Here is a 16,918-nt window from a genome sequence, read left to right on the forward strand (position 1 = left end):
TGGATTACATTGCATTTTCAGATGCCTCTCATGGGGGCAAAAAAAAAAAAGGACTGGCCTTCTCCGTTGTGGCCCCCATTGTCAGACTCCTGGGCAAGTTATTCTCAACAACACTCTCTTTGGCAGTGATATGTTTATTGAGTTATAAACAAGGTCCAGGTCATAACAGTTCCGTGTCAGTTCTGAAGGTTTTGGCAGGTACAATCATAGATATAGGTAATTCAAATGTAACCCCTCCTAAGGCCCACTCACATGGCACATCCACCCCACCTAGCCGCAGGGGCTCTACCCCCCTTCCACCTGGGAAATATACGATACCATGATGTACAAAAGCAAGCTGGCACCAAACGTTTTCAAGGACTTTCCTCTGAGAGAGAGGAAGGCTTCTTCAGAAGTTTTACGCCTCTAAGATATTGCAGCCACATACTCCACACTCACTCCCCCCCACCTAAGGGATTCCCCTCCCCCCAGCAGTCATGGCCAACAGAACAAGGCGATGTTTGACACCCATCTCGTGGAACGACCTTTTTGAGGAGGTCAGGAAGGCTCCCCCATTCTCCTGGCTTTCCACAAACTCTGCACGACTGAACCATTCAAGAGGGCTTTTCTGTGCAGGCAGTAGGGTAGTGCTGTACTAAATATTTCACAAAGTTAGTTGGATGAATTATTAGGACCGTGGTTTATACTACTCTTTACAGCTTGCTGTAGGTTGGATCATATTATGTAATTTTGGATCGTTTTACTGTGTTATGCTTTGCTTCAGTTCTGGAGGGGGGGGGTTAGACTTCTGGTTGGTTTTGCAACCCAAACCCTGTTTCTTTGTCTATCGAATGTCCCGTCTCGTTAATTGTATTGACTCACTCTGTGTCATCCACCTCGAGTCCTTGTGAGAAAGGTGGACTATATAAATACAGTAAATCAATCACTTTATCGATCTTTTCGGCCCAGATATTTGATTAGCATTTTTCAGTAACATGCCGAAGCATCGTTTCTCTGTCGATTTATGTCAACAATTTGGCCCGCCAGTGGTCACCCCATTCCTTTGGTTTGGGCTACACCGCTGTGTGTGAGCACAAGAGCAGATAACAAGAGAGCATGCACCGTTGTGTGTGAGCACAAGAGCAGATAACAGGAGAGCATGAAGAGATGAGGCAGCCCAGAGACTGGTAGTGTACAGGGAGGCTCTCTAAGCAGTGACCAACTGTAATGAGACAGCAGATTGGGGAGATTTCTATGAGTCAGCAGCAATGTTCCCTCTAAGCTTTGGAGTCTTGTGAGCGAAAATTCTACTTTGTGAGCTACCAGCATTAAAGTTGTGAGCAAGCGATTTGGCTACTGCATAAATTAGTTTGCTCTGGAGCCCTCCTTCCTAAGCTAAGACAAAAATGTGTGAGCTAGAGGCTAAAAAACTATGAGCCAGCTCACACTAACTCAGCTTAGAGGGAACACTGGTCAGCAATATCTGATAGGCCATTTGGTGACTCTCCAGGTTCGGAGATACTTGAGTTGTTGTATAACACGGGCTCAGAGCCGGCTCTGCAGTACGGCCAGGTAAGGCAATGGCCTCGGGCATCACATTTGGGGGGGGGGCACAGCCTCCACCAACCACCCCGGTGTCTCTTCCCCTTTGCCATTATTGTTGCTTCCACCCACAATCATTCACTGGAGTAGCAAACATCCCTTCTCTCCTTCCTTGCAGCAGGCATTTTTACGCACAGTGTGGCAAGCGGCATGTGCCCAGTAAGGCCTGCCAAGCTCTTGAGAGATGAGTGGTCAAGGAACCCTTTCGGGCATGCACACCTTGCTGTGTTTTGCTTAAAGGTGCTCAGTAAGGTGTGTGTGGCGGGATCAGGAAGCAGGTTTGGGTGAACCGCCACTGGGTGGTCTTGTGGTTCAGAATCTGGAGCCACTAGCTGACATAGGGGCGGGAAGGCAGCATGGGATAGCTGGATCTCGTCAGATCTCGGCTAAGCAGAACTGGCTGGCCCATAGCCAGAATGTTGTGGCTTGCGGGGCAAATTTTTTTCTGCTGGGGCTGAAGTTCTCGGTGCAGAAAGAAAAGCCATTTGGCCAATAGAAAGCTGTTACCAGGATAGAGCTCTAAATTGCAAGCTGTCAACCACTTCAGATGACAGTTCTCAGCTGCTGCAAGTTAATCACTTCTGCCAGCCTAAGCAACAATTCTGAGAACAAGCCGGCAGGTGGGGGAGATGACTTCTATAGTCAAGAAAGCTAACACTGAGGCAGAAAAACTCTCTTCAAGGAGACCAGTTTCTTGACACAGAGTTAGAAGGGATCCTAGAGGTCACCTAATCCAACCCCCTTGCTCTGTGCAGGAATTAGTCAGCCACAGCACCCCACTCTGCTCAGAGGAGTGCACACCTTTAAAAATGTTGGGAAAAAGTATTTACAGGAGAAATTCTTGTGGGCCTGTGCCTTTAAGACGGGGGTGGAGCACCTAAAAGCCCCACTGTAGCTATGGGCCTGAGAGTTGGTATTTGGAAGGGAGACCTCCAAGGAAGATTCTGCAGAAGAAGACAATGGCAAACCACGTCTGCTTCTCACTTTCCTTGAAAGCCCCTTGTTGGGTTTGTCATCAATCAACTGTGACTTCTTGGCATTTTACACAGAGAGAGAGAGCTGATGCAGAGATTAGTGGCCTGCAGTGCCTGCTCGTGTACATCTGTTGCAAAGGGACAGCCGTGTAGCTTAAGCTAAGGTCCAGTGGCACCTTAAAAGGGTGTCCCATTTCCACTTACATTGGGCATTTACGTTTAAGAACATAAGAGAAGCCATGTTGGATCAGGCCAATGGCCCACCCAGTCCCACACTCTGTGTCACACAGTAGCCAACATCCAGGTGCCATCAGGAGGTCCACCAGCAGGGCCAGAACTCCAGAAGCCCTCCCATTGTTGCCCCCAAGCACCAAGAATACAGAGCATCACTGCCCCAGACATATTGGTAAATTTGAAAGATTAATGATGGAACTCACACCATTCCTCTCTGCCCCAACTCCTCCCCTCCCTCCCTCCCTTGTAATCTTCCTCATAAGAATTCACAATATGGTGTTTCTGTCTCATATCTGAAGAAAAGAGGTGTGACTCAAAAGCTCATATTGAAAAAAATAGGTCGGTAGTCTTTACGGCGCCACGGGACTTAGCCTGCCAGTCTTGTAATTTATTGTCAACACTTTGGGGAAACTTATACAAGTCTTAGGCTGCGGTCACATGAGCAGTTTGCCGTGATACAGTAACGTTACCTTTGCAGATTTAAAGAGCATGGTCAGACAGCAACATCTGCCTCCCGTGCCTCCATTGTGACCGCAGCCTCAGAGATCCTTTCCCCACCCAGTACTGGGACATATCCAGATCTTCTCAGCCTCTCATGGGCATGTTAGTAGTCCATTCATTCTCTCACAGGAATGTCGAAGGTTCCAAATAGACCTCAAAGAGCCTGTAGAATATCTTTCCAAAATAGTCAGGGTAATAATAATGAAATTTGGGGCTGAGCTGGCAATAAGAGGGTGTGTCCAATATGTAAATCTGGAGTGATCCCAATGACCAATGGGAGGTGGCAATAAGAGGGCGTGTCCAATACGTAAATCTGGAAAAATTCCAATGACCAATGGGAATGGTCCCAATAACCAATGGGAGGTGGCAATAAGAGGGCGTGTCCAATGTGTAAATCTGGAGAGATCCCAATGACCGATGGGAATGTCTCTTGTTGGTTCCTCATGCAGGAGAAGCCTATTCTTGCCCCCGAGCCTCTCATAATGGACAACCTGGACCCCCTTATGGAGCAGCTCAACAATTGGAATTTCCCAATCTTTGACCTGGTAGACAAGATAGGCACGAAGTGTGGTCGGATCCTCAGTCAGGTAAGCAAGTGCATGTTGTAGGTTTCAAGTATGCAGCCCTGTCTTCTGTAAGGGGTGTGTGTGTTGCTATTTGGGGCTATGTGAAGACTGTGACCAAGAGCACATTGTGTGCCCTGGCAGCAACTGTGGAGCAGCTAAGCTGTCCCATGTATGGTCAGGGAATCCTTGTTTCTTATAGTGAACAGTTAGACTCCCCCCTCCACCCGGTCAGTAGAAATCCTCAAGAGATGCGGTCATTATTATCATTACTATATAGCTGAGAGGTGACTCCTTTGTCAGCATGGATAATGTAGTAGTGTGGAGTCGTAGTCCTACAACAGGGTTCCACAGTGTGGGGCCCGTGAGCATCATGGCACCCACTGACACCTTTCCTGGCACCTACCAAGAGTTTTTAGAAGGTGGGTGGGGCCAGGTGGGGCTTTTCCCCAGCTGGGTTTTTTTATTGGCCACTGGCTATATGATTGTCTGTGCAGGTTTTTAGAAATGTTTGTTCGGCAACAGCTGCCACTACAGCTCAATAATCTTGGGGGTCAACAGCAGGAGGACTTCTGGAGTTCTGGCCCCACTGGTGGACCTCCTGATGGCACCTGGGTTTTGGCCACTGTGTGACACTAGAGTGTTGGACTGGATGGGCCATTGGCCTGATCTAACATGGTTTCCCTTATGTTCTTATGACCCCACTGGTGGACCTCCTGATGGCACTTGGGTTTTGGCCACTGTGTGAGACCAGAGTGTTAGACTGGGTGGGCCATTGGATGGGCCATTTCTGTAGTTTTTATAGTGTAAAAAAAGCAATCACAACAATTACTGTTAAAACGCCCTGGGTTCTTTTTGGAATTTAATCTTCAAAGTACCTGTTAAAGTGAATATCCAAAGTTTGATGGTCGTGCACATATAACTGTTAGGCAGCAATACATGATAAAGTCTGCGTTCACCGACATATATCAGCGTCTGTCCAAAAGATGGAGGGGGCATCCACCGATGAATGTAGACATTCCCCTTGAGATGGTGAGCATTGACCTATGAATGTCAATCGTTAACCATGTTTTAGGCATCCACCCTGCCGTATTCAAGAGCGGGCCTTTGAACCTTGTTTGTAAATCTTGCCCACCCCCATACACACGTTACCAAAAAATTGTATTTTGGCCCTGACCTGGATAGCCCAGGCAAGCCCGGTCTTGTCAGATCTCGGAAGCTAAGTAGGGCCGACCTTGGCAAGTACTTGGATGGGAGACCTCCTTGAAATATTCAGCCACCTCTCTGAATATCCTCCAGGCCCCCATTAGGGGTCAGTCACCAGAGGTCGCCATGACTTCCAGGTGCACGCACAGTCAATCACCAGAGGTCACCATGACTTCCAAGTGCACACACACTCACATGCATATACTCGCACACATGCACATATATTTAAAAAATGGCATTCTGCTTTTACCGCAGCTTGAAAACGCAGTTTGCAAACTCACTTCTAGCCATGGTTGCAAGCGGTGACTTGGCGCTACCTTGGTTAGAAAGCCCAGGGATGCAGATACGGCGCCAGCCACAGTTATCTCCTGTGGGAGAAAGAGGGCGCATTTTGCATTCCAGGACAGAGGGAAGAAGTTCTTCCAAACTCCGAACCTTCACTTGGCCTGCATCGTCTACACCAAGCCGTGCTTTATGTAACCAGGGCATCTGTTGAACGCACGGCCGTGCTTTCCAACATGAAATTTATGTAACGTATCTCCGAAAGCTCTTCCACGTGGAGTGCAACAAAGGACATCTAACAATCCTTTCTTTGTTTTCTGCCATTGGAGTGATCTTGTATTTTTCATTCAGATGGAGAGGGCACACGGAGAGAGGAAAGTTAAGATGAATTAACTTCAGGGACTTTGTATCCCCAAACTTACAGAGTGATCTAAAGTGTAGCTGATTTGCTCCCCTGAAGGGAACATTTAGCTTCAGGGGCCACCACCGACAGAGAGCCTCTTTTAAGAGTATTTGAAAAGCCATCTCCCTATATTTGCGAGGGACGCTAAATTGATTTAGAAGTTGTGTTTAAAAGAACTAAGCTAAAAGCATCCTTCTCCGGTACAATGGAAAGCACTTGAGCGCCATACCATCCAGCAAAATCTATTAAAATTCAGGAGAGAATAATCCACGTGATGGGGGGGTGGGGGGAGAAAAAGAATCGAGCTTCAGAACGGAATGGCAAAACCCTTTCCAATTGACATGCTGTTTTGTGGCAAGCTGTGTCGTTAGGTAATACCTTAATTTACCCTTACTGTTCTCCTAATAAAAAAGGGCCCCCTGCGGGGATAAAACAAGTTTTGTTTAGGAAGGAGGAGGTAGAACTGGAGGCTGCAGAAATAGAAAAGAGAGCGGTTTGGGTGGCTGGAAATTAAAACTCCTTTCCCCCACCAGCTCTGTCAAAGAGTTGAAAACGACCGACTCTCGAGTGGAGGGTCAAATAGATTCTGGGGAAACCAGTTGGGATGATGCTCCAGGAGGCCGTAGCTGTAAATGAGGCCTCGGAGAGTGTTTCACGACCAAGGTCAGATCATACCTGAGCTATTATCTTCTGCGTCCTTACTTTCAATGAGGTTAAGCAATTTGGGAAGGAGAGGAAGAGGGTTTCCTTCCTGCTCCATGGCGAGCAAGGTTCCCTTACTTGAAAGCCAGTTGAATCCGACTCTAGGGTTGCGATGCTCATCTCCGTTTCAAAGCCGACGAGCCAGCGCTGTCCGAAGACGTTTCCGTGGTCATGTGGCCGGCGTGACTAAACACCAAGGCGCACGGAATGCTGTTACCTTTCCACCGAAGTGGTCCCTATTTACTTGCAATTTCTTGCTTTCAAACTGCTAGGGTGGTAGGAGCTGGAACTAGAGACGGGCGCTCACTCCATCATGCGGCACCCGGGTCTCAAACTGCTGAACTACTGACCTTCCACAGCCTGCAGTTCAGCGTCTTAACCACTTGAGCCACCAGCTTGCCTAATAAAATCACTGTGGAACGTTTGTGAGAGATGAAAGAAACCTCGCTTATTGCAAGACCTTCAGACAAGGGTGCCCTGACCCGGATAGGCCAAGCTAGCCTGATCGCGTTGGATGTCGAAAGCTAAACAGGGTTGGCCGTGATCAGTATTTGAAGAATTGTATTAGTTTATACAAAGAAAGGGGGAGAGGGGGAAAATAGGGGAAGGAAAGAAAATGGACAGAAATATATAAAATTCCAATTTAGCATTTTGCACGCAAGTCTTCTCATTACAATTTCACAACTATTTCATCAGTCATTCTTATTGTTCTTCACTTAAACATATTCCCTCAGTATTTGAGTTTTAACCAGTCATAAAACGCCCTCCAAAGTCTCATAAATTCTTCTTCCATTTTTCCTTTTAATACATTTGTCAACTTGTCCATTTCGGCGCATTCCATAATCTTCAGTATTGACTCGTGTAGCGTTGGAATCTTCGGTGTCCTCCATGCCATTGCAAATAAGATTCTGGCAGCAGTTACAACATGTAAAATGAAATCTCTACCTGATCAGTATTTGGATGGGAGACCACCAAGAAAGTCCAGGGTTGCTATGTGGAGCCAGGCAATGGCAAACCACCTCTGAATGTCTCTTGCCTTGAAAACCCTATGGGGTTGCCATAAGTTGCCTGCGACTTGACAGGTGCTTTAAAAAAAAAAGACAAGGGTCCCCAACCTTTTTGAGCCGACACCTTTGGAATTCTGACACAGGGTGGTGGGAACGACCACAAAACGGTGGCTGCAGGAGGCGGAGCTAACCAAAAGATGTCAGGGACCACAGTGTTCCCTCTAAGCTGTGCACGTGAGCAGCCGCTGATTAACACAGGAAGCCCCGCCCAGCAGCAGTCTGGAGCCACGCGGGGTCTTGCACTGCCCGCTGCCCATTTTAAGATTACAGCAGTTATATTCTGCCCAGGATGCGAACTCCTACACTCAGCAGGGGGGGCAAATTTCAAGGGAACATTGCCAGGGAGTGACGTCAAGTCTAATAGTCACTCTTCAACATTTCAAGCAGCCAGAGGTGTGGATAGTTTTGAGTTGCACCCAACAGAAATTTCCTCAGGGGATGCCTTGATGGACGTCGGGTCCTCAGATTTGAGGTCCAGAAGGGGTTTTTTTTTCACCGACCAGCAAATTATCTCTCCCCCCACCCCCAATTTTTCACCTACTGCTGTAGCACCTGATAAGGGTTCAGTTCCTTGCAGTATGAAAAAGCCATTTGTTTTCAGTGGCAGCTTGATAAGGGGGTATGTAGGAAAGTAAGCCCGGAAGAGGTCATGCCGCTGAGTTAATAACCAAGACCAAGTGAGGGACTTAGTTGGTTGGATCCAAACTAACTGTGGAATTCTAAGTGGAATCCTCCTGTACAATCTTTGGTAGAATCTACTATAGTACAGTGGTGGTGATGGTGGTGGTGGTGGTAGAAGAGGAGGAGGAGATTGGATTTTATTTTATTTTGTAATCCCCCTAAGGGGAGTTTTTTATTGATTTTTTTACAAACTACAAACTATAACCGTAAATATAGGGAGGGGAAGTACATCTAAGGAGAAAGAAAAAAGACCCACTAATAACTAAAAACCCAAGAGTAGGAGATCCATATATCAGCTTATCTCAGTGTTATTCTATAAAGCTAATAATACAATGAACATAGTTGGTTATGCTAGGTTAGTTATCTTTTAACTATCCATTTAACTGTTTAAAGAAGCACCCAGAGCATCCCCAAAATTATTTCAGAATGTTCAGGCACAAATCAGAGTCCTTCAGCCATTATTTATTCTTATCTTTTCTAATCCTCAATGTGTATGAACTTTTGGGGGCAGTCGCCCCCTTTTCAGAGGGTGAGTCCTCGTCAGAAGACCCCGAGCCTAACTCTCCATCAGATTTGCTTTCTTCTTCCTTCTTGTCCTCAGCTGGTTCCCCAAGCTGTGTTCGCAGAAAATCACGAACAGAGTCAATCTTTTCTTTTTTTTCATGGAGTTTGAAAATGACACCTTCTGGAATTAGCCATCTGTAACTGATGCCATTTGTTTGTAGAAAAAAGATTAATTCTTTATCATTCTTCGTCTTCTGTCGTATGTCAAATGGAATGTCTTTTAAAATCCTGATGTTGTTGTCCCCAATTTTCAAGGGTGTTCCCGTAGTTGCTTTCAAAATAGAGTCTCTCACATGTCTCTTCGAGAATCTGACTACTATTTCCCTAGGCAGATTATTTTTCTTGATGTATAAGGAATAGGACCTGTAGACCACATCCATCTCGCTGTAGAGGTATTCCGCTGTCAAATCTGTCATTGGGGCTATTGCTTCACTCAGCCATTGCTTCAGATTCTCTCCTTTAATTTCCGGGACCCCTTGGAACCGTAGGACCAAACTGGATTTCTCCATTTGCAGCTGTAAAAGTTGTGACTCTTCCGTGGCTTCCTTCATTTCCAGCTTTTGCACCTTTTTCTTAACTTTTTTAGTATTGGCGTCCATTTCCTTCACCTTCTCCCCCATTTGCTCCGTTGCTTTTAAAGATTGAGTCAATTGTAGCTGCTGTGAAGAGGAGATTGGATTTATATCCTGCCCTTCACTACCCGAAGGAGTCTCATAGCAGTTTACAGTCTCCTTTCCCTTCCCCTCCCCAGTCCCCACAACAGACGTCTTGTGAGGTAGGTGGGGCTGAGAGAACTCTTTCAAGAACTGCTTGTGAGAGAACTGCTTGTGAGAGAACATCTCAGAGAACTTATGACTGGCCCTAGGTCACACCAGCAGCTGCTTGTGAAGGAGTGGGGAATCACCCAGTTCTCCCAGATTAGAGTCCGCACTCCTAACCACTACACCTTACTGTAGTAATAGTAGTGGTAATGGTAGTAGTGGTAGTGGTGGTATAGAATCATAAGAAGTCTACTCAGTTGGGCTTACGCCAAATTCTTATATGATTGTCCTGTGAATTTCTCAGGGAAAGAATGAAGCTTTCCTGCCTCCCACATCCCAGTGCACTCCACTGAACACCACAAAAAGCTGCTTTGGTGGGGGTAGGGGGGCCCTGAGGAATAACACGAGGGCAGGGGTGTGTGCAATAGGAAGGGGGAATCAGAGGAGATTGCCAGTTTAGGCTTGATCCAGTCTTTACTGGCTAAACCCAGCAACCACATGGCAGCTGGAGTTATTGTGGTGTTCATGCGTGGCCACTAACTGTCCAGGGGTGGTCACTGTAGATGGCTTCACAACTCTTGCTGGGGGCATCTCCTAATCTCAGGGGTACCAGTTCCCCATGGTTGCTGCTCAGTAGACATAACGCCTTTCTACCCTTTACCGCAGCACTGCAATTCCCAGCACTGTTTGTCTTCTGGCTAGCTAATAATTATTAATTATCATATGGCAGTGTGTACAGATCCTAAGATTTTCTGGCAGCCAGACGTTCTAGCTCTTTGAGCATTACGCACCACTAGATGGCGAGCTAGACTTGTTTTTTAAGGCAAGAGACGTTTCAGAGGTGGTTTGTCATTGCCTGTCTCTGCGTCACGACCCTGGTATTCCTTGGAGGTCGCCCTTCCAAATGCTAGCCAAGGCCGACCCCGCTTAGCTTCTGAGATCTGACGAGATCAGGCTAGCCTGGGCCATCCAGGTCGGGGCCTCTGGCTAGCTTCCGAGACACTTGACCTACATTATGGTCCAAGCGATACGTTTTGTAAAGGAAGGGGTGGAAATGAGGGATGGGATTATCCTCCCTCTTGGCTGAGCTCTGAACTATATTTAGCTCTTTTCTCTTTCCATTTTCTAACGACTTGTTTCAAAGAAAGAGAAGATCATTGGATGTAAAAAAAAAACAACTTTGCTATATCTTCATGAACTGATGAAATGAGCACATCGAGAGGGAACCTGTCCTGACCTGGATCGCCCAGGCTAGCCTGATCTCATCAGATCTGGGATGCTAAGCAGAGTTGGCCCTGGTTACTACCTGGACGGGGAACCCCAAGGAATACCAGGGTCATGACACAGAGGCAGGCACGAGGTGTGGCATGGCAGATGGAGAATTGGACTAGGAACCTGGTTTAAATCCCCACTTCTGGACATGGATGAAGCCGGGCCCGTCACATCAGGGCTGCATTGTGACTTTCGTGGGCTCCAGACACTTTTGCCTCCGTGGGCCCCTCCCACCATAATAATATCAATATTTAAAATTATTTTTGATATAACTAAATAACTTCATTTTATTTTTTCCCCTGTCTCAGGCAAAATTTAGTAGATGTTCGTGGGACCTAAATTTTCATTCTTTTCTGATGTGATAAAAAAAATTAAAACATTTTCTTCGACCCTAAAAGCTCTCCCCCCCCCCTTCTGATTTTAAAAGAAATTAAAACATTTTTGTGGGCCCCTATTGTGGGCCCTAGGCCTTGTGCCTACTGTGCCTAATGGATAAGTCAACCCTGCATCACATGCTCTCAACCTAACCTACCTCACAGGGCTGTTGTGAGAAAACGGAGGAGGGGGGGGATGCCGTTCTAAGCTACTTCAAGTCCCAACTGGAGAGAAAAGTGGGAGATATATATATATATTTTAAAACTCATTGAATTCATGTTCACAAGATGTGACGATACAGCTTCTAGCTTTATGTGCTTTTAAAAAAGGAGTGTATAACTTCATGGAGGGTAGATCTATCCAGAGATAAGATGCATGAATGGAACCTCCACATGCAGAGGCCGTGTTCCTCAGAATACCAGTTCTGGGGGGGGGGCAGCAGAGTGGGGGGGGGGCAGTTGGCTTCATGCTTTGCTTCTAGCTTTGCCGGAGGAATGTAGTTGGCCACTGTCGGGAAGAAAATGCTGTTCCCGGGGGAGCCTGATCCAGCAAGGGTCTTTAATTGCCATACCCTGGGAGGCAGCCTGCTTGCTGGAAAAGGTTTCTTCCCCTCTCTCCTGCCTTAACTTGTTCTTGATAGTTTCAAAAGGAGTTTTTCCCATCGATCCAAGTAATGCTCTTAGTTTTGTAGACCCATTCACCAAGTTTATGGTTCATACATGCAATGTACGTGTATCATATATGCATAATATATTGAGCAGATTTGACAAACTAATAACTTTGGGGAAATGTGCACGTCTTATGGGGGGAAACTGATGTGAGGAAAAAGATAACGATGTTAAAATAAGGAATTGTGAGTTTGAATCGTGCAAGGGAGAAGCAAGATCCACCTGCAGATTTTTCTGGTCCATACAGGAAGAATAGGGGTGGGCATTCAGGCCTATCTCATCAGTATTTTTTTTAGTATGTTTTGTCTTCCTGAATGTATCCAGGTTTTTACGGGAAAACAAAAAAAGTATATCCCAGATATACTCAGGAATTGCAGGCAGATCTGAAAACAGCTATTTGTTGGTCAGGCTTATTGCAGTCCTTTTAAACTTTAAAGGGATTACAAGAGCCAGTTCGAGGTTCAGCTGGGGTGGTGAGAAGCTGAGACATCCACTCCGCACACAGATTCTCAGGCTACCTTCTGCAGAAGCCAGGCCAGCCCCAGGATCGGGCTGGGTTTTTTTTCCCCTGGCATTTTTCTTCTCAGGTCTATTGGACACAGAAAAAAATCGGGATTTCCAAAAAAATAATCCCAGATCTGAATACCATGCCGGTATAGGGATGCAGGATTTTCCGGAAATATTTTGTCGGGTCCACAGCAAGTAACTCTTCACACACGTTTCCTAGGAAGCGTTATGCTTTATTAGTGCACAAGACTGGTACCATGTCCACAGGATCATTGTTAGGAATAACTAGAAGGCGGGAACATCCCAATACATATAGCTGGGCAAGGCAAGTAGCTAAGCAAATGAACTTTGAGCACGCACGTAGATTACATAACGAGCAGTAGAGTCACAGGGTTTCCTGAGAGCAGAAAAATTCACACCAAATGTGGACCCCAAGCCCTCCCTACTTCACAAGGCCAGACTGATAACGGCGTCTAGTTCCCACGGTCTCCCTGGCATGTTTACGGCAAGCTGCTGAGCTGCAAGCAAGCGGGAACAGGGAAGGGTAGACTACACAAAACATCCCAATACATATAGCTGGGCAAGGCAAGTAGCTAAGCAAATGAAGCGGGAAGACTCCCGGCGGGAGATTACATAATGAGCGGGAGAGTCGCAGGGTTTCCTGAGAGCAGAAAAAGTCACGCCAAATGCGGACCCCAAGCCCTCCCTACTTCACAAGGCCAGACTGGATAACGGCGTCTAGTTCCCACGGCCTCCCTGGCATGTTTACGGCAAGCTGCGGAGCTGCAAACAAGGTGGGGACAGGGAAGGGGAAACAGCACAGATATGGCAGCTAGCTGACACAGTAGACCCGAACCGAAAAATACCAGGTTAAAAACAAATTGCACAGCCGTAGGCATGAATAAGACATTATGCAAGGGACATAAGACCTACTGGATCCGAGAACTAAAGTAAAGGGTTTTGTGTAACAGACGTGAGGCATTCAGAGAATTAAGAGAGTCCGTTCTCTTTCCTAGAGCTCTTTGAAACTTAAAGTGAATTATGCAAGCGGAGAGAGATGACTGTTACTTAAATACGAAGATAGCTTCAGAGAGGAGCGGTGTTGTTCTACGGTAAAATGGGTAACTTTTAGTCCGGCAGCACCTTAAAGACGGACAAGGGTTACAGGATATAAACCTTCAAGAGTTGAGGCTCCCCTCATGAGACACGAGTCTTGTCTGACAAACGGAGCTTTGGCTCTCAAAAGCTTACACCCTGAAACTCAAAGGTGCTGCTGGTATCAAGCCTAACTTAAATATGAAATGTTCTCAGTCTTTACAAGCAGAGAATTGTCGGCTCTGATATTGCAGGCTATAGCATGTGCTCCAGAATGCACCCAAAGCTATTCAGGTTCTTTAAGCGACGATGCTGTACAAATTGTGATTCCTTTTTGCTTTTATGTGTTCAGGTATCCTACAGGCTCTTTGAGGACATGGGCCTGTTCGAAACATTCAAAATTCCCCTGAGAGAGTTTATGAACTACTTCCATGCCCTGGAGTGTGGATACCGAGAGATTCCTTGTAAGTATTAAAAGGCACTCGCCTCATAAAATGTATCCGGCCTTTCCTCCAAGAATGAGCACCCAAGGCTACTTTGCAACCCAGAAGAATAAAATATTTATACGGCCACAAGGCACTCTGTAAAAATACCATGGAAAGCTATAAAATGCAGCGTGCACCCAGTAAAACCCAGAAAATACAACGTAAACCAGACTGTATGAAAAAAGAAACATTTTAAACTATTAAGCCATGAAAAGTCTGCTTGGCCTACCATCAGCTTCCCCTCCCTTGAGTCACTATATTTAGAAGCCACATTTTAAAAAACCCACTGTTTGTTTGAACAAGCTGGTTCAGTGGCTGAGTTGTCTTCTTCCTTCCACTTTAGGGTCGCCTGGTCCTCCCTGGCCACCGGCCGGGAGTGGGGTACTAGGGTTGCCAACTCCAGGCTGGGGAAATCCCGGAGTTTTGGGGGTGGAGCCTGGGGAGGACAGGGACCTCTGTGGGGTACAGTGCTATAGAATCTGCCCTCCAAAGCAGCCCTTCTCTCCGAGGGAACTGGTCTCTGTAGTCTGAAGATGGGCTGTAATTCTGGGGGGTCCCCAGGTCCCACCTGGAGGCTGGCAGTCCCTATTCCACTTCCACATTAAGCCGAACTTTAAGATTTCCCGGTTTAGGAAGTCAGCGTCCAGTTATTTCAACCAATTCCAGCCTGTTTTCTCGTCCACAAACCGAGATTCTAAACCGTTGTGTGGAAACCAGGGTTGTTGGCGGGAAAAACTCTGACTGCCTGAAGTGCCCAAACGTGTTTATCACAACAAGCGAAGGTTGTCTTCAGTCTGTGCTACGTACGAGAGAGGAGGAGGAGGGAATGTGTTTTGTGGACAAAAAGCTCAACTTCTTATCCTGGACAAATAGCGGTTAGTTTGATATCGGAAGACAGGCGAAGTCTGCCTCAGGTAGGCCTTAAGGAAGGGAGAGCTCCATAGAAGCCACACTGTACTTTTAAGACCTGGTTCTGTTCTCAGAGTTTATCGGCCATCTATATGACATCTGGAAATGAGGCCTGTCCTGTAGATCTCAGTCAGCAAGGAGGGTCTTCTGGGCGTCTTACCTCACCAACCTTTTTGGAGAGAAAAACTATCAATAAATATGTTGACAGGGTAGAAGAGACAGGTCCTCTAACGGATGGGGTTTGTTTTTCACATAGGTGGTTTAAGAAGTAACCAATGCGGTGGCCAAAAGGCTGAAGAGACCTGTTTCCCCTTCATCCATGTGTTTTGGACCTTGACCATGGGCTCCATAGGTTCGCAGAAGTCCCCAGTGAACTGACATGAGAGATCTGGGTTTACTTACGAGGACGGCTTTAATAATGCCCCAGAGTTATCCAAGCAGATTCAGGGCTAAGCTTCAATCCGCTGAGCCTCAAGACGCGCACTCACACAGCAAAGCTTAGCCAAAACTCAGGACAAGGAGCATAACTATAACTAGAGAAGAGAGAAGAAGAGATTGGATGTATACCGTGGCTCTTCACTCGGAGTCTCAGCGTGGCTTACAAACTCCTTTCCCCTCTCCACAACAGACACCCTGGGAGGCAGGCGGGGCTGAGGGAGCTCTTTCCAGTATTGTCCTTGAGAGAACAGTTCTGACAGAACTGTGGCTTACCCAAGGTCATCCAGCAGGTACAAGTGGAGGAGCGGGGAATCAAACCTGTCTCTCCCAGATTAGAGTCCACGCACTTAACCACTACACGAAACTAGGTGTTTTATACCCCAAATGCTGACTTAGAGCTGCCATTCCCCAGTTGGGGGCGGGAAATTGTCTGGGTTTTTTTGTTTGTTTATTGGTTTTTGCTCCAGCCCCCAAGGAAATCTGCCCCCCAAAGCAACGTTGCCGGAAATAAACACAGAAGTAAAGTAAACACGGTGACTTGGGGAGGCGATGCTCTGTTTTTTGGGCAAAACCATAGTTTGAGGCTGATTTTACCATGGAGTTTTGCCCCAAAACCAGAGCATCGCCTGCCTCAGATGTCCCTGACGTTCCTACATCACATCCAGGTGATGTAGGCACATTGCGCGACATCACTTCCCACTACCGGAACATCCCCCACTGGTGTTTCAAACGGACCTGGCAACCCTATGCTGGCTGTGAGCCTAAAGAATGATAAATTAAGCTATCCCAAACACTTGGATGAGCTAGGCCATCCTGCACATGGCTTCCAGTGAGGAAGCACTACTAACAAGCAGAGTTCCCCTGAGAGTGGGAAAGTTCCCCTGAGAGCAGCTCATACTGTCTTCTCTCAGGACCCATGGTGACTAAGAGCAAAGATGGACTAAGAGCAAAGATGGAGTCACCGATACACCATGAAGCAAATGGGGTGGACTCATGCCGGTCATTATCTCTAACCTTGACCTTCCCAGAAGGCTGTAAGTCTCATGAGCATCACCCTGAGCTCTGTAGAGGAAGGACAAGAAAAGCTGAGATGAGCTAAAAGAAATAGGAAGCAGATGTGGAAATACATTGACAGCCTCCACAAGGAAGAAAAGTGTGAGTTCCCCAAGGGATCGATATTGGGCTGCATTGTCAAGAAAGAACCAGAAATACTACTTTTGGGACTTAAAATGGAAGAAGTCAATATGGCAAAAAGGACATTGATGTGGTATATGATCACGACTGCCAGAATGACATATGCTCAATGTTGGAAACAAGATAAGGTCCCGGAAATTGGGGAATGGATTAAAAAAAATACTTTTTATGGTTGAAATGGATAAAATGACAAGGAAATTTAATAATTTGGAAGTAGAAGAATTTTTTGCAGACTGGAAAGACTTGAAAGGCTATGTGGAGAAATACTGGGATGTGAAGGACAATTTACTTTGCTTTGAGAATTATTGAAAATTAAAGGATAGTAGAAAATAGATAAATGTATAAGAATAACAGTTGAAAGATAAGTTACCTGTGGTTGTGAATAAGGAGAAAGGGAGGTATGAAGAAAATTTAAGAATTGAGCTTGAGGTTGGAGCTCTGTGGGAAGCCGAGAAG

At 46.4% G+C, this 16,918-nt stretch overlaps 1 protein-coding gene across 1 annotated transcript in view; it reads left to right on the forward strand.

The window, feature by feature from the left end:
• PDE3A (phosphodiesterase 3A) overlaps positions 1-16,918 on the forward strand; it is a 72,866-nt gene that overhangs the window by 39,221 nt on the left and 16,727 nt on the right. The window contains exons 8-9 of the mRNA XM_015414068.1: positions 3,740-3,877; positions 13,789-13,900. Of these exons, the coding sequence (XP_015269554.1) occupies positions 3,740-3,877; positions 13,789-13,900 (250 nt within the window). The remainder of the gene's footprint in view (positions 1-3,739; positions 3,878-13,788; positions 13,901-16,918) is intronic.

Source organism: Gekko japonicus, unplaced genomic scaffold (genome assembly GCF_001447785.1).
Source record: "Gekko japonicus isolate JY-2015 unplaced genomic scaffold, Gekko_japonicus_V1.1 scaffold3369, whole genome shotgun sequence".
Classification (NCBI taxonomy): Eukaryota; Metazoa; Chordata; class Lepidosauria; order Squamata; family Gekkonidae; genus Gekko; species Gekko japonicus.